Source organism: Pinus tabuliformis, chromosome 2_1 (genome assembly GCF_031772625.1).
Source record: "Pinus tabuliformis cultivar Carrire ecotype Pingquan chromosome 2_1, CPIR1, whole genome shotgun sequence".
NCBI classification, from domain to species: domain Eukaryota; kingdom Viridiplantae; phylum Streptophyta; class Pinopsida; order Pinales; family Pinaceae; genus Pinus; species Pinus tabuliformis.
The window spans coordinates 740,470,937-740,488,634 of record NC_142299.1 but is presented as its reverse complement, the minus strand read 5'-3'; the positions used below and the strand labels follow the sequence as shown (position 1 = coordinate 740,488,634).

The window sequence follows — 17,698 nt, the reverse complement described above, 5'->3', positions numbered from 1 at the left end:
AATATCCATGGGATAATAAGGTTACCTCACTCGACAACTTATGGTCTCTATGCTAAATAGAGAAAGACAAGTTGATGGCAAAAGTATTGAAGGGTAAAAGACTAAATCATGTGCAGAAAGAAAAGGGAAGTTCGGTCCTCAAACAAGGCAGAATAGCTATAGCTAAAATTATGGAAGCTCGTATCACCAAATAGATGGAGTAAGATAAAGAAAAGGGCCAAGGAAAGAGGGAGTAACAAATCTCTATGATTGGGATAATATCCCTCACAAAAGGGTCCTATCATAAGCTTTTGATATGACAATGATAAGATGCACCATAGCATCATGAAAGAATTAAAAACAAGAGCTCATGACATTACCATGGGAATCATGAAGGACAAAATTCCATGACAGAGAAAACATGAAGGATATAGCTCTTGGGAACCTCAGTGGACATTGAAGGAAAGGAAGAAGTCATCTAGGACAAGGCTCATCATACATCAAGTCAAAAAGGAAACATCTGCCAGTTGGGGATATACAAGATCCTCAAAATTTTCTAATGGAATCCTCATCGTAGGGTTCACTAATCTAGAGAGGAAGCAAGTGTTTCAACAAGAACTCCAACTTATGGAATCCATGAGATGATGATGTGATGACATGAAGCAGATCAAGGGATTGAAGATCTTTTCAATCAAGGAAGCTGTTGGAAGAAGCCTCGATGACTTGAAGGTAAAATAAGGTATGTATGCTTGTGTTTAATATTATAATGTAATGTCATATGGTTGCACGTAACAAGGATCATTGCTTCTATCTTAAGAAGCATGATCAAGAGAAAAAGGATCTCCTCCTCTGAAAAGATGCAAGAAGACATAAGACACACTAGATGAAATCAACATAATATGTCCTCATATGAAGTATGAGGTGGTTGATCACAACTAAGAAACTCTGATTAAAAGCACCTAGGAATGGAATGTGTAAGGAAGGAAGAGATCGTGAGATATGCAACCATGATGAAGGCAATCAACATCCAAAAGATCAAGAAGACTTGACTAGAAAATCTCCTAGAAAGATATGGAGACTCTAATGGAAAAGACATAGACCCTTGACAATGGATATCTTTGGGAAATGTGTCAACATGAATGCAGGATGTTGATACCTACAGAAAGATGTCATGATGAAAAGACCTCTAGTAAGGTATGATTTGATTTAATGATATGTTTGATTTCTTGAATAATATCTGGATAAGTTCATGCAGAGCTACTTACAAGTACAGCCAGCATTCATGCGATGAATGGAAGAAGCATGATGAGAAAGGAGTAGTCATATGACGAAGGTTCCAGATATGAAGAAGGCCACTTTCCATGAAGAAAGGAATGACATGATGAACTAAGGAAGAAAATGATCGATGCTTGTTTCCCTACAAGAAAGAAGCTCAACTATTTTTCATGACATCAAGGAGAGAAGTTGATAAAGCAGCTGAAGGACCCATGAAGAAGAAGTTTCTGATGTGTAGAAAATTCCCTAGCTAAGAGGGATCTCCGACAAGTCCCTGATCAAGAGGGAGCTTGGATTAGATCACCCCTGATTAAAAAGGGAATAACAGATGTGTTTTTTCTATCTCGTGTGTCATGCACTAGTCCAAGACTAACAGTCGTAAGTCTAGGTGAAGGCCATGAATGGAAATGTAGACACATGATAGACACAGCATTCTTGTCTTCACTTTGGAAGAAAGAATGGAGGATTGGATAATCATCTGGAATCCGATGCTCTTTGAGGATGTGTAGGGCATCCAAGACAAGAGTAGGCAAGAGGACCGATATTCTTTGAGGGCTAGGAACCCAAGATAAGAATAGTCCTAGAAGGTCATACTTAGTGAACAACCGGGTGGGTATGTACCTTGAGAGACAATGATAAAGGTGTCTATAAAACATTGGTCTCACCAACGTTGTACTCTGATCTTATGAGACATAGAGTTGTTAGTCATGGCCTTGCTATAAACAATGTTGGCTACTATGATGATGTGAGAATTTCTGACACGGAATTCTACTACAATAACTGATTTATTTCTCCTACTTATTTCTCGCAATAAGTTGTCTACAAAACCCTTCAACAAACATTAAAATAAATTCTACTACAGTTATCACATAATAGCATAGAGAAAAAATAATAGTGATATACAAGCACAAGAATCAATCACATCAACACAGTTATTTTTGGACAATTGTCCCCGGAAAAACCCAATGCAGGAAAATTGGTGCAGTAGATGAGGGTTTATTATTCTTCAGCAACAATCTCTTTACAAGCAATCATTTTTGCAATACATAGAGAAACCTTTAAGAAAACACCTGAGATGATTTTCCTCCTCAACTAGGAGAAATTCTAACACCACAGAGACCCTTTATCCTTCATTGTGTCACCCCTGCATCATCTACGTGAGGACTGCATCATCCCTGCGCCATCTGCGTGAGAACTCGTCCCTGCCTGCGCTGTCTCTCAGAGCTCTCCCTTTGCGTTGTCTCTCTGAGGCATTGCGTCACCTCCTCCTCAGTCCCTGACTGATGCTGAAACCCTCCTCTTCCTTCACCCTGCAACTCTCCCTCTAAAATCGAACTTCTTCTCCTTGAGAATCGATTTCCCTCGGTTTACTGAGTATTTACCCGGTGTGTCTCCAAATGACTCTCAAGTCTCCTCTGATACTTTTCCTGTTGATGAATCAATGACCGAGATTAAGTCTCTAATCAACAGCTAAAATTAAAACAGACTTGATCCTCGTCTCTTAGAAGCTTCTCACCCGTATCTTTATTAATACCCATTAATATTTTTATTTTCCAAAGTTTAGACTTGGGAACCCATTAAAAATATTAATTATTTTAATAGCTCCTCATCTAGGTGGAATTTCTCCAAACAATTTCTGGGTCTTGGAGATCTCATCTGTTCTCGCCCCTCCACAAAGTTTTGGAGCACATCCAATGCTACCCAAAATCAACACTCTCTCTTAGCGAGGAATGTGCTCTAGCAATACTTCCCAATAGAAGCATTACACTAATCCACGACATCGGTCCTCTGCATTGTTGATGCTTAGCCTACTGCCCCTCACCTACTACGCTGCTCCAACCTGTACCACTGCCCATGACACTACAACTATCACTGTTACATCTGTACTACATCTCCCTCTGAATGTGTTGCATCATGCTGCCCATAGCACTGCCACTACTAACTACTGCACTGCAACTCCTTATACTATCTGCGTCTGCTACTAAAACTGATTCTTCACCATCCTCATCTTCTCCCTGAAATAAACAAGCTTTGTTCTTCCTAGAGCCTTGGTGAGGATGTCTGCCACCTGTTCTCCTGTTGGGGTGTACCTCAACTGTACTGCCCTTCGTTGGGCACAATCTCTGACGAAGTGACACCTAATATCAATGTGCTTCGACTAATCATGAAAGGTTGGATTCTCAGAGAGCTTGATGGAACTCTGATTATCACACAAAATATTGGTCGCTTCCATCCTTCTCCTGAATAGATTCACAAGCAATTTCCTAAGCCATATGGCTTCGCACGAAGTTGTGCTAGATGCCATATATTCAGCTTCAGTTGAGCTCAGAGCCATGAATTTCTATTTCCTACTACACTAGGAGGTCATTCCTGATCCAATATTGAAACAATACCCAGTGGTACTTTTCCAATCTACTGAACTTCCAGTCCTATCTGCGTCAGTGAACCCATTCAACCTGATGTCATTACCTTGGGTGTACATTAGTCCATGCTCGATTGTTCCTCGTATATATTTGAGAACATGCTTGGTTGCTACCCAGTGCGCTCTCTTTGGTTTCACTACAAACTGATTGAGGGTGTTGACAGCGTAACAAATGTCTAGCTTGGTATTGACCAGATAGATTAGGGACCCTATGAGCTACCTGTACAAGGTGGGATCGACTTCTTTATATTCGGAAGCATCAATCTTCTTCTAGTTGGTGATCATTGGAGTAGCCATAGGTCTACAGTCCTTCATTCTGAATCTTTTCAAAATCTCTATAGCGTATCTCCCCTGTCCAAGGAAAATTTCACCCTTCTGCTGCCAAACTTCCAACCCCAGGAAATAATGCATCCGTCCCAAATCCTCCATGTCGAATTATGTGGCTAGGTTTCCTTGCAATATTTGATGAGCCTAGATGAGCCTGTCAAGAAAAGATCATCCAGATATAACACCAGGATTAGAGGCTCATTCTCTACAGCAAGATAGTAGAGAATAGGATCTGCGTCACTCTTGACAATTCCCATCTTCTGCAAGTAACCATCAATTTGACTGTACCATGCTCTAGGTGCCTGTTTAAGCCCATACAAGGCTTTCTTCAACTTGCATACATGATATTTCTTCTCATGTGTCTCAAAACCCTCTAGTTGTTCAATGTATACTTCTTCTTCTATCACCCCGTTCAAGAACGTCGTCTTCACGTCCATTTGGTGAATCTCCCACCCCATCTGTGCTACAAGGGATATCACAGATCTAATAGAAGTATACCTGGCTACTCGGGCGAAGGTTTCTTCGTAGTCTATCCCTTCCTTCTGAGCATACCCCTTAGCCATAAACCTAGCTTTGTATTTTTCCACACTGCCATTTGCAGTGTATTTGACTTTGTAGAGCCATCTCGAACCTACAACTGACTTGTCCTGAGGCCTAGGTACCACTTCCCAAACATCATTGACCATTATGGAACTGTATTCTCCCACCATAGCATCTACCCATACTTGATGTTGAACAACCTCCTGAAAACTAGAGGGTTCTCCAACCTAAGCCATCAAGGCTTGGTATCTCTGTCTACGCTAACTTTTCTCATTCCTGGGCACACCAACAAAATTCTTTGCATCTCGTAGTATCTGTCAAAGTTCTCGGCTCGTTCTACCACTGGTAGTGGGTATATCTATCTGCTCCTCCTCTTCCTGAGACTCCACCTGTTGTGATACCTCTAGAGTTTTTCCTTTAGGAGAAATACTGGTGCAAGTTTCTGTTGGATGAAGTGGCTAGACCAACAAATCATCCTTTAGGCTTTGACTGCTTTTTGGAAGGCATTTCTCGAGATTTCCTGAAAGCTCTATCCTCCATGAAATTTACATCCCATCGAATAACGATCGTCCTATTCCCCAGAAGATAGACTCTATATGCCTTAGTATGCTCGCTATCTCCCACAAGATATCCTTTCTCCACAGTCTAATCCAATTTCTTCCTCTTTTCTTCGAGTACATGGCAGTATGCCAAACTCCCAAATATCATGAAATGACTCACCTAAGGGTTCTTACCGGTGAAGACACTCTCCAAAGTAATCTTACCTAATGCCTTGTGAGGAGTCCTGTTTTGGACATACACTATTGTGTTGCATGCTTCTACCCATAGAAACTTGGTCATATCCTGATGATACAACATTGTTCTGGCTGCTTCAACAATAGTCCTGCTCTTCTTTTTTGCTCCGGATTATAGGGGATCGTCCACTCTCTTCTGATGCATTCCCTTGTGCAAAAATTAGTGAAGTCCTTGTTGATGTATTCTCCACCATTCTCTGAGTGCAATATATTTATCTTCTTTCCTGCCAGATTCTCAACTAGAGCCTTGAACTCTTTGAATCGACCAAAAACCTCATCCTTGGTTTTTAGAAAGTAGATCCAAGTCTTTCTGGAATGGTCATTAATGAAGGTGACAAAGTACTCAGCACCACTAAGAGCTCTTGTGTACATGGCTCTACATATATCTGAGTGTATCAATCCCACAACACTCTTAGCCCTATTGTTGCTTTTGGAAAATGCAGCTTTGGCGTACTTGCCTAGTGTGCATCCTCTGCATACATCATCTCATTTGGTACTCAATTCTAGAACTCTTGATATTGTTCTCCCAAGAATTCTTACAGCCCCATGGTGTGAGTGTCCCATCCTCCTGTGCCATAGTTCATTCAAATATTTTTCCCATTGTTGCCTATTAGTGCCATTAGAGATTCTAGCGGTAATCTATATAACCTGTGACTTCTAACTCCAATTTGGGCCTTCTTTTTCCAATCGGGTGTTTGACATATACTTTCTCCTTAATGAAGAAAACATCATAGCCCTTGTTTTGAAGCTGAGATATAAAGAATAAGTTCATCCCCAATCCCAACACATGTAGCACATTGGTTGCTCGAAGCCGATCCCCTGCTTCTATTTGAAATACTATGATACCTCTTCCTACGGGGGTACATTTTGACTTATTTCCCATGGTGATCTCGAAGTTCATCCCTTCTTCCTGATAATTTGAAAAACATTCTCGTATTCCTGTCATGTGCGAGGAAGCTCCACTATCTATATACCAAACCTCAGAGGAGGCAAAACTCGCTAAGCAAGCAACTTCTTCTTCCAATCTGGAAGCTAACATGCAATAATCATGATCCATGTTCTTTGTGCTCTCTTCTCCCTCTAAAGATCTGCGTGGGTCCTTTTGAGTTGATGCCCCAACATCATGCTCCTGACTCATAGCGGATTCTTTAGTCATGTTGCCTGATCTCTGCTCTGATACCATGTGAAAATTTCTGACACAAAATTCTACTGTAGTAACTAATTTATTTCTCCTACTTATTTCTCACAAGAAGTTGTTTAGACTGGGAGGATGGAGCTCCGATCTGAACTATTGTGGAAGCACGGCTAGGGTTTGCAACAGGCCCGACTGCAAAACCGCAACTGCACACCACCATCTCCTCTATTGTGTCGACATCATCACCGTCAAAGTCGGCTAGGTTCCCCCTTCGATTCCGCTATCATCAATCTGTCTCTTTTGTTGTCCCCGGGATTTTCTACAGCATGTCGGATATGGATGAGGACGTGGTCAATTACTCAATTGTCCCTAATCCCTACGAGCCCTAATGATTTGCCAGAGGTAACGGTTGCTCGGTCCTTGGGAACGCCATATCCGTTGTACACTGATTTTCCGCCTGCCCGTTCCAATCCCGGCCCTTCCGTGCCTAGTTTGTCATTCACCGCACTCTCTATTGCCTCTCTGAGCCTTGACTGCCCCCCCCTCTCCGGCTACGCTTCACCTTCTTGCCACTTGCATCCCACCCTCCCCCTCATATGACTCTGCCACTGGTTTCATCGCCCCATCTGCCCTCCTCTGCACTCCCCACCTCGGTAGGGTTTGTTCCTGCAACGGATTTCTCTCCTCTCCAGCCAGATTCCCTCCCTTTCCCTCACATCGCGGCGGAGCCCGGTCCATCTACCTCCCCTTCTAGATGCTTCGACTCGCCGGCGGTAAACCCTCGCACCAGTAACCCTTTATCTCAGCAAGAGAACCAAGGTATTCAGGATCCCCTTCAAGACCACCCAACAGCGCCTCGCTCTAGTAAGGTCAAAAAATTGAAGTGTGTCAAAGCCTCCCGTAAGGATCTGTCTCTCAGTTTTGGTGAGGGGGTGCAAATGGGGGAAGTTGTGGATACGGCAAACAAGGTTTTAGTGGGCAGAGTCAGAGGTAGAGCGTATTCAGCTGCTCATCTGCACCTCTGGGTCATGGAAATTTGGGGGAATATCTTCAAGGAGCTCCCGACAGTTACTACCCTAGCTCGGGGATGGTTCGCACTCAGCTTTCAGAGGGAGGAATATACCTCTTGGGCACTCTCGCAGTATTGGCATATCGAGATGGCTCCTGTATTGCTCAAGAGATGGAGCCCATTATTCGATCCTAAGCGGGAACAATTAGGTGCAGGACCGCTTTGGGTCAGGCTGCCTGGGCTACCCCTCCACTTCTGGTCCGAGGATATCTTCACTCGCATTGGGAATGCGCTTGGCACCTTTCTGGACTACGACAAGTCTTACGCTACTTCAGGCAATAAATCAATGGCTCGCATTTTGGTATACCTGGATACCAAAGAGGGTTTGGAGGAGAAGATTACATTGCATTGGAAAAGATTCACGCGTATACAAATTCTGGACTACGAGGGGGTGCCTTTCAGATGCAGAAGGTGTCATAAGGTTGGTCATCTCTATAAAGAATGCCCTCTGGTTTGCTCTGTCGCCTCCCCCTCCAAAGCCGTGGATGAAGTTGTTCCTACTGCACCTTCATCTGCTGAAGGCCAGACACCTCGGTCACAGGGTCCTAAGACAATGGAGTGCAGATCGACTCAAGTGCCAACTTCGGCCTCTCCCCATCCACCCTCCCCACTTATGATGAGATCGAGGGCAGTAGTTGCAGCCACTCGCTCATCGGGGAGTGTAATATGGTTGTCGACCAACTTTCCAAAGCGACCACAGTCCAGCCCAGGCGATTGTGGATAATACAAGAGCAACAGGGAGCTGATCACTTCCAATTTTATCATCAACCTTATATAGATCAGTTCTACCAGCGGGCAAATAGGCCCTAATTTTTGCAGTATATACCAGTGATTACTATGAGAACTTGGTTTATACATGGATATATTTTTCCATGAATAGTTATAGTATACCCTGCGTAGTAATTTTGTACAGACTTATATTTTTTTGAAGGCTACGGCCAACTTACAATGTATACCATACAGGCATCTACTACATGTAATTTTTTAAATTAACAGAAAATTGTGATTTTTTCCTCGAGGAAAAAAAAGTTGTTTACAAAACCCTTCAGCAAACATTAAAATAAATTCTACTGCAATTATCACATAATATCATAGAGAAAAAATAATAGTGATATACAAGCACAAGAATCAATCACATCAACACAGTTACTTTTCGACAATTGTCCCTGATAAAACCCAATGCGAGAAAACTAGTGCAACAGATGAGGGTTTGTTATTCTTCAACAACAATTTCTTTACAAGGAATAATTTTTGCAGTACATAGAGAAACCTTCAAGAAAACACCTGAGATAATTTTCCTCCTCAGCTAGGAGAAATTCTGACACTACAGAGACCCTTTATCCTTCACTGTGTCACCCCTACATCATCTACGTGAGGACTGCGTCATCCCTGCATCATCTGCGTGAAATCTCGTCCCTGCCTCCGCTGTCTCTCAGATCTCTCCCTTTGCGTTGTCTCTCTGAGGCACTGCATCACCTCCTCCTCAATCTCTGACTAATGCTGAAACCCTCATCTTCCTTCACCTTGCAACTCTCCTCTGAAATCGAACTTCTTCTCCTTGAGAATCGATTTCCCTCGAGTTATTGAGTATTTGCCCAGTGTGTCTCCAAATGACTCTCAAGTCTTCTCTTATACTTTTCCTGTTGATGAATCAACGGCCGAGATTAAGTCTCTAATCAATAACTAAGATTAAAACAAACTTGATCCTCGTCTCTTAGAAGCTTCTCACCCATATCTTTATTAATACCGATTAATATTTTTATTTTCCTAAGTTTAGACATAGGAACCCATTAAAAATATTAATTATTTTAATAGCTCCTCATCCGAGTGGAGTTTCTCCAAACAATTTCTGGGTCTTGGAGATCTCATGTGTTCTAGCCACTCCACAAAATTTCGGAGCTAGAGCACATCCGATGCTACCAAAAATCAACAGATGCTATACATATGGGTTACCAATCCAATTCTTCTTATGAGAAATTCTTCAGATCGAGAATGACCAAGTACCATTGTAATTACCTCCCTAGTTAAGAGGGAGTGTTGAAGAAAAGTGTAACTAGGTTCGGTATTTGTAAATGTAATTTTGATCTTTGTACTTGTCAAGAAAAAGAAATATTATTTTTGTAAATTATTCAAATGAGTTTCTTTCTCATTCCATAGGTCTAGGAAAGTCAAAGAATCAAAGTCATGTTAAAGAGCTCTTCTTGAGCATGAATATGGGTCAACCTAGTGTCAAGTAGCCCTCCAAGACAAGCACCATCCTCCAAAGAAGAAGACTATCAGCAAAACAATGTGAAAGACAGTCAAGTCGGCTTCAAAGTATATATAGATGACATGTCGGCTCAATAAAAGGACACAACGGTTCACTAAGTTCACGTCAACTTGCATAAATGGACTAACAACTATAAATACACAGCTGGAGTAATCACAGGAGGAAATAACTTCGGATCACTCTGAAACTTCGATGGCACAGTAAGGATCTCGGTGATAAACACAGTAACATCTTTACATAAGATCTTTGAAATCTTGGGCAAGCACAGTGACACATAATCTCAAGTTTCTCTATGAATTTTTGTGGGCAAAAGGACTTTGGATACCTGTGCTATCTTCAGTGATGATCACAGTGAAATATAACAATGTCATAACCACGATCTCTTCTCGAATTCAGTGACTATTGTCTCGGAGGTTACAGTCTTGGCATGCATACGAAGAACCTTAGTCACACTTTGTCTCGGCTTATATGTGTACACAATCACAGTCTTGATCTCGTAGTCTTGATGTATCTACGATGGAGAGGATCATACAATCTCGGCATATCATCAAGACATAGTCATGATCTAAGTATAGTCATAATCATGGTCTCAGGAAGAGCTCTGTAGTAGTGCAACAAGATGACACAATAATGATGATGTAGTTGAGACGATGCAACAATGATCTATGTGAAGATGGAGTAATGGTGCAGAAGCAATGATCTCATTGTCATAATGAGTATCTTAGTAGAGGCACAATAATGTTCTTAGTGATGACAGGAGCAAGGAAGATCTTAGTGGTGCAGTGATGATGAACTCAACGATGACGAAGAAGAGGATTGGTGTCTTGATCTTGGAACCACATTATAGGTCAAGGGTCATGGTTTTGGTATTTGTCAATTGGTATCTCTATAAGAAGAATTCTGTGTGGGTTTTCCTCTCCAAGAGGGAGATGTTTTGGCCCTAGCAGAATGCCAACATCTTGACCAAGAGGGAGATGTTTTGGCCCTGGCAGAATGCCAACATCTTGTGTTCTTGTCTCTTTGTTTTGGTAGCTATTTGATGAAGTAAGAAATACACACTAATGATATCAAGTAAAAGATTTTGCTAATAAGCTAAAGATAAAATACCTCACAAATAGTTATCACACTAAGAATAATCTTTCTCAACTACAACTGCCCTAGATTCTTCAACACCTCCATCTTCACGTGCACATCTAGTCTTCCATGTTTCTTGCTTAAAGATGGTAATTATGACAAGATCTTAGTTCAAACTATTTTACTAGAGATTAATGAAGAAAGGAATATCATAATAGAAGTGGAAACAAATTAAACAATCCTTGAAACAAAAATCAAGCAATTGCAAAATTGAGCAATTACCAAGTACCTTATCAAGTGGAAGAACCTACTAGTAGAATAGACAACATTGGTAGATGATTTCTTCATGTAAAAACATCCACAACTAATCAAGTGTTGAGGGCAAAACTTGTCTGAAGGGGGGAGGGGGGCGTGGCAGGCGTGGCACGAGCCCTAGATATTGATTTATTACAATTCTATTGCTATATTAGTGTTGTCCTTATTGGTTGGCTAGGCCCTATAATTGTCTGCTAGACTCTTTAATTGTAATTGTACATTTTGTCTCCCGAGTCCCAAATATACCAAAGAGACCCAGATTTAGAGATCATATCATCTTGTGCATTTATTATATTTTAAAAGAAGGTCACCCCCTCAAAGGGGCCTCTCATCCATTCTTCTCTCTCATCTCAAGGCATGGAGTTACTTCTCTTTCTATATTTATGCCATTTGGGTATTTGGTGCATAACAAAAGGATGCCTAAAATTACAGAATGGAGACGAAATAAGCCTAATGAAATTTTCGAATAAAAGCACAACACCCTACTCACACCACTAAGACCCATAAAGCAACTCTGTGTATGTGAGTACATGTGCACTAATACAAAATTAAGTGATCTCCATAATACCTTCTAACACTACTCACTGAAATTATTTTAACAAAAAAACTTGCAGCCAGCATAAAGCTATCAAGCAAGCATCCAATCATTAAATCAAATTATTGCCAATGCACACAAACTGTAACCAACAAACACCTTTATAATGTTAGAATGTTAGTCAAAATACAACTAGAGCTATGGAAACTACAGAAAAAAATAATTTGTTCTAACAGAAAAAAAAAAAAAAAAATAGTACTTGTTGAACCCCTTCATTACCCAGAGACAAATTCACAAAGGATGTTATCGCAAAGATTAAATTGTTGCATCCTGTGTCCATACCTCATCGTCTTGACCAGGATCAATCCCTTCCACAAGATGTTCAGAATATGCAGACTGATAATCCAATCCAGGATTGCTATAGATCGGTGGAGTCCTTGGGTGCTTTAGCAAAGCATCTGAAGTCATTTAACAAAAAACCAATTACAATTTTACATCCTGTTTAAATATTGGCATGCTAACTATCTTTGAGAAAGATGTTGTTTTCTCATCTCTCTTCCTGGGCAAAACCTATAGTCGAGCATGTTGCCACGTATTTGTAAGAAAATAGGGAACTTAATCTATCATAAAATATAGTTGCCTCAGTTCACCTGGCTGTGGTTGCGAAACAAGGGGAGATGGTGCAGCAGCCACTGCAGTAAGTGAAACCGGAGGAATAGAATTCATCATCCATCCTGCATGGGTACTTAGAAAAGTGGCTTCTGGTTGGAATGACTGTAGTCAGAATTTATAAAGCATGTCAGGTTGACAGTAACTCTGCAACATGGCAGAATGCAAGCTAAATTGATGGTTAATTACAGGACAAAAAAAATTATTAACTGAATTATTCATTGTCAAGTTATGGGAATTTATTTCAGAACTAATCAAGTCATGACTTACAATATGAGAACCAATAGCAGGAAATCCACCCCCTTTTGAATGTGCACCACCAAGAGAACTATTTCCAGGAGGAGTCTGAGCTTCATTTGATATGGTTTTGATATCAGGATTGGGTTGAGGGTTTTTGCAAAGCTGGTGCTGCCAATTAAGGCTGAAAAAATTCAGAAGATATTTTACACTGCATTAGATATAGCCAATGTCCTTTTGAAAAGCATAGCATTTCAACTTTATTCCACCTTCCTTAGATGGTAGCTTTTGTCCCTTATAAGAATTTGAACCTTATCCATCCAAATTAAAGTCATACAAAGTAAGTAAAAAAAAAATGCCGAAAATCCCCCAAACACCCCAATATAAAATTGTAACACAGATAGGAACCAGGATGCCTCAACACGCAATCAAATGGCAACAATTATGCACCTCTGAGAAATCCTGGTCGGAACCTTGAAGTGACAGGTTGGGCAAGTTGGAACAATGCAAATTACATGGTTCCAACCTGCCTAAACTGTCCCTTCAAGGTTCTGGGCAGGATTTGTGAGGGGTGGATAATTTTGCCAGACATGATAGTGTACTAGACCTTTGACTTATCAACATCCTGAGCCATGATGCTTTAGTACTAGGAAATTCCAACTTGTCTCGTAATAGAGGGTTGCATTCAATCAGCTTTTTTAGCTCCAGCAACAAAATATTCCGAGCTGATTTCATATCTCCATATTTAGAAAGCTCTTCATTTTCTCTGCAAGTTTAACCAATCAATGTCTCAGCACTTCTCACAGTTAGAAACACCACAAGGAAGAATGCAAGGCATTGACTGCTGTATTTGAGTTAAATTCCTCTTTTTACTGATGTTTCATGAAGAAAAATTGAGATTTTAGAGGCCCGAATAAGTTGCCAGGCAAATCCATGTACGATAACAGACTACCTTTCCGTTAAATTAAGAAAACATTAAAAGAGGAGAAACAGCCAGTTGCACGGACCTGAAGTTAGACAGAGTGAGAAGCTGTGTGATATCTTTGTAAATTTCCTCATTGTAATAAGAGAATACCTTGAGATCCTTCACCAGTATCCCCACAGCTTTTTCTCGATCTTGCCTGGACAATATAAGCAAACAGCAATCAGAGCTGCCACATCCAACATTCACATTACAACCAACAAACCTCTAATTCCTACAGTTATTCTACAGGAGGAGACACGACTCACTTGTCCAAAGCTTCAAGATATTTCTGCTTCCTAATCTCAAAGAAGATTTTTGTGGAAAATTGATTGTCATCAACCTTTGTGAAACCAGACAAATACTGCTCCACTTCATCCCACTCTCCGGCCTGGACTTGATCTTCAAAATACTTCAAGTTGAAGTAAAAGCCAGATTCTTGCTCTAGTCTGCAGGATGCATTGAAAACTTGGCATGAAAAACGTATCTATCTAACAATTTATAAGTTTGAGCTTCAAAACTTCGAACACATTATTTGTATGCCAGAAATAAAAAATAATATCAAACAACTACCTCTATCAATCCAATCTCCTATTCAAAAGTTAAGAGCAGAGAAAAGCATAGATTTCTATTCACTTAATTGACATTTGCCATGGATTTTACTGCTGGATAATTACAGAAGTGTGATTATGTCCTTTTACCATCTACTTGTTGGTATAAAGTAGAAGACATGAGAAAAGATTAGAAACCCATACAAATTTTGTTTAAAATGGAGAGAAGAGTTGGTTAATGACTGATTACTTACTTATGGACTGTTCCTTTGAACTTCTCCTCAGCCAGATATCCCAAGATCAGGAACACAAGCTTCCTAGTCAGGGACGACATCGACCTTGCTTCCTCATCTCGCTCCAGTGTTAAGATTTTGGAATGGAGATGAAAGTAAGCCTGGTGAAATTTTGGAATAAAAGCACTACACCCTTAACACACTGCTGAAATGCATAAAGCAACTGTGTATGTACACGCCAGCATGTGCACTAACACAGAGTTGAGTGATCTCAATAATCCCTCAAACACTGCTCACTGAAACTAGTTTAAAAAAGACTCATAGCCAGCATAAAACTATCAAGCAAGCATTCAATCATTAAATCAAATATTGCCAATACACACAAAAAGTAACCAACAAACACCTTTATAAGGAACTATAGAAGAAAACAATTTATGCTAACAGATTCCAATACTTGTTGAACCCTTTCATTACAGAAAGACAAATTCACAGAGGATGCTATCGCAAAGCTTAAAATGTTGAATCTTATGTCCATACCTCATCAGCTTGACCGGGATGAATCCCTTTCACAAAATGTTCAGAATCTGCAGAGTGATAATCCAATCCAGGATTGCTATTGGTGGTTAGAGTCCTTGGGTATTTTAGCAAAGCAGCTGAAGTCATTTAACAAAAAACCAATTACGATTTTACATCATTTTTAAATATTGGTATTGCCAAAATATGGAACTTCACCTATCATAAAACATAGTCAGCTCAGTTCACCTAGATGTGGTTGTGAAACACAAGGAGATGGTGCAGCAGCCACTGCAATATGTGGGTCCAGGGAAATAGAATTCCCCATCCATCCTGCAAGGGCACTTGGACAAGTGGCTACGGGTTGGGATGGCTGCAGTCAAAGTTTTATAAAGCATGTTAGATTGACAGTAATTCTGCAATATGGCTGAATGCAAGCTAAACTGATGGTAAATTGCAGGACAAAAAAATTTATCAACTGAGTTATTTATTGTCAAGTTATGGGAATTCATCTCTGAACTAATCAAGCCATGACTTACAATATGTGCACCAATAGTAGCAAATCTGCCCCCTTTTGAAAGTGCGCTAACAAGAGAACTATTTGCAGGAGGAGGAGTCCGAGCTTCATTTGAAAGCACACACTTATGGCCAACAAATCGGGTTTTGATATCAGGATTGGGTTGAGGGTTTTCGCAACGCTGGTGCTTCCAATAAAGGCTGAAAAAATTCAGAAGATGTTTTACACTCTGTATTAGATATAAGTTATCACCAATGTCCTTTTGAAAAACACAGCATTTCAAATTTATTTCACTTTGCTTATATGGTTTTGGCCCTTGTAAGGATTTGAACCTCATCCATCCAAATTAAAGTCATACAAAGTAAAATAAAACCCGAAAATCCCCCAAATATAAAATCGTAAGACAGATAGGAACCAAGATGCCTCAACACGCAAGACAAGATGGCAAAAATTATCCACCCCTCAGAAATCCTGGCCGGAACCTTGAAGTGACAGGTTGGGCAGGTTGGAACCATGCAAATTACATGGTTCCAACCTGTCCCTTCAAGGTTCTGGGAAGGATTTGTGAGGGGTGGATAATTTTGCCAGATATGATAGTGTACTAGACCTTTGATTTAGCAACGATTTGAGCTGTGAAGCTTTAAGACTGCGAAATTCCAACTTGTCTCGTAATAGAGGGTTGCATTCAATCAGCTTTTTTAGCTCCAGCAACATAATATTCCGAGCTGATTTCGTATCTCCATATTTAGAAAGCTGTTCATTTTCTCTGAAAGTTTAACCAATCAACGTCTCAGGGCTTTTCACAGTCAAAATCACCACAAGGAAGAATGCAAGGCATTGACTTGTTGTATTTGCGTTAAATTCCTCTTTACTCATGTCTCAAGAAGAAAATTTGAGATTTTGGAGGCCTGATAGGTTGCCAGCTAGATCCATGTACAATAACAGACTACTTTTGAGTTAAATTAAAAAACATTAAAAGAGAAGAAGCAGCCAGTTGCTTGGACCTGAAGTTATCCAGAGTGAGAAGCTGTGTCATCTCTTTGTATAGTTCCTCGTTATAAGCAGAGAATTCTTTGAGATCCTTCACCAGTATTACCACAGCTTTTCCTCGATCTTGGCTGGACAATATAACCAAACAGCAATCAGAGCTGACACATCCAACAACATTCGCATTACAACCAACAAACTTTTAGTTCCTACAGTTCTTCTACAGGAGGAGACACCACTCACTTGTCCAAAGTTTCTAGATATTTCTGCTTCCTAATCTCAAAGAACATTTTCGTGGAATATCGATTGTCATTAACCTCTGTGAAACCAGACAAATACCGCTCCACTTCATCCCACTCTCCGGCCAGAACTTGATCTTCAAAATACTTCATGTTGAAGTAACAGCCAGATTCTTGCTCTAGTCTGCAGCATGTATTTAACACTTGGTATAAAAACGTCTCTATCTAACAACTTACAAGTTTGAGCTTCAAAACTTCGGGCACATTATTGTATGCCAGGAATCAAAAATAATATCAAACAAATATCTCTATCAATGCAATCTCCTATTTAAAAGCTAACAACACAGAAAAGCATAGATTTCTATTCAATTAATTGACATTCGCCATGCAATTTACTGCAGGAAAATTGGCGAAGTGTGATTATATCCTTTTACGACCTCATTGTTGGTACTCGGTAGAAGACAAGAGAAAAGGTTCGAAACACATACGGATTTTGTTTAAAAAAGAGCGAAGAGTTTATTAATGATTGATTACTTACTTATGGACTGTTCCTTTGAATTTCTCCTCATTTAGAAAATCCAAGACCAGGAACAAAAACTCCCTGATCCGGGGATCCATCGACCCTGTTTTTTCAACTCGCTCCATCGTTAAGATCATGGAAGTGGATCTTTTTCCTTCTTAACTAGTTTATCACAAGCAATATTCTATCAAGCTTGTCTGTGGCCAAACACCAGGAAATTTAGTGTGCTCACAAATGCATGCTGTGTAAATCCTTCTCCTCACCTAATTCGCAATTTCGGAGGTCCCACATTCATGAACTTACCTATTGAGAACCACTTTCATGTGATCTTCAACTTAGAAATTTCGGGTTAAAAATTATTTGATTTTTCTAAATAGAATAAAATAAATAATTATTTGATTTTTCTAAATAGATTAAAATAAAATAAAAATATAACTTGTATGTTAAGAAATTAAATAGATGCCATCTGCTAACTAAAGAATTATTATTTATTAATAAATCATAATAAATCATTTTAAATAATTAAATAGATGTAAA

At 40.0% G+C, this 17,698-nt stretch overlaps 1 protein-coding gene across 2 annotated transcripts in view; it reads right to left on the bottom strand.

Moving 5' to 3' along the window:
- Positions 1 to 17,431, bottom strand: part of LOC149202713 (uncharacterized) — an 86,312-nt gene extending 68,881 nt beyond the window's left edge. The window contains exons 1-14 of one of the 2 annotated variants that reach the window (XM_089403228.1): positions 17,180 to 17,431; positions 16,646 to 16,825; positions 16,420 to 16,533; positions 16,023 to 16,181; positions 15,438 to 15,615; positions 15,148 to 15,271; positions 14,923 to 15,038; positions 14,407 to 14,546; positions 13,871 to 14,050; positions 13,648 to 13,761; positions 13,248 to 13,406; positions 12,674 to 12,824; positions 12,385 to 12,508; positions 12,077 to 12,192 (exon numbers count right to left, since the gene is read on the bottom strand). In XM_089403228.1, the coding sequence (XP_089259354.1) occupies positions 12,077 to 12,192; positions 12,385 to 12,508; positions 12,674 to 12,824; positions 13,248 to 13,406; positions 13,648 to 13,761; positions 13,871 to 14,050; positions 14,407 to 14,546; positions 14,923 to 15,038; positions 15,148 to 15,271; positions 15,438 to 15,615; positions 16,023 to 16,181; positions 16,420 to 16,533; positions 16,646 to 16,825; positions 17,180 to 17,298 (1,974 nt within the window). In that variant the 5' untranslated portion in view covers positions 17,299 to 17,431. The remainder of the gene's footprint in view (positions 1 to 12,076; positions 12,193 to 12,384; positions 12,509 to 12,673; positions 12,825 to 13,247; positions 13,407 to 13,647; positions 13,762 to 13,870; positions 14,051 to 14,406; positions 14,547 to 14,922; positions 15,039 to 15,147; positions 15,272 to 15,437; positions 15,616 to 16,022; positions 16,182 to 16,419; positions 16,534 to 16,645; positions 16,826 to 17,179) is intronic. The other variant, XM_089403229.1, reaches the window with a different exon arrangement.
- Positions 17,432 to 17,698: the final 267 nt, after the last annotated feature.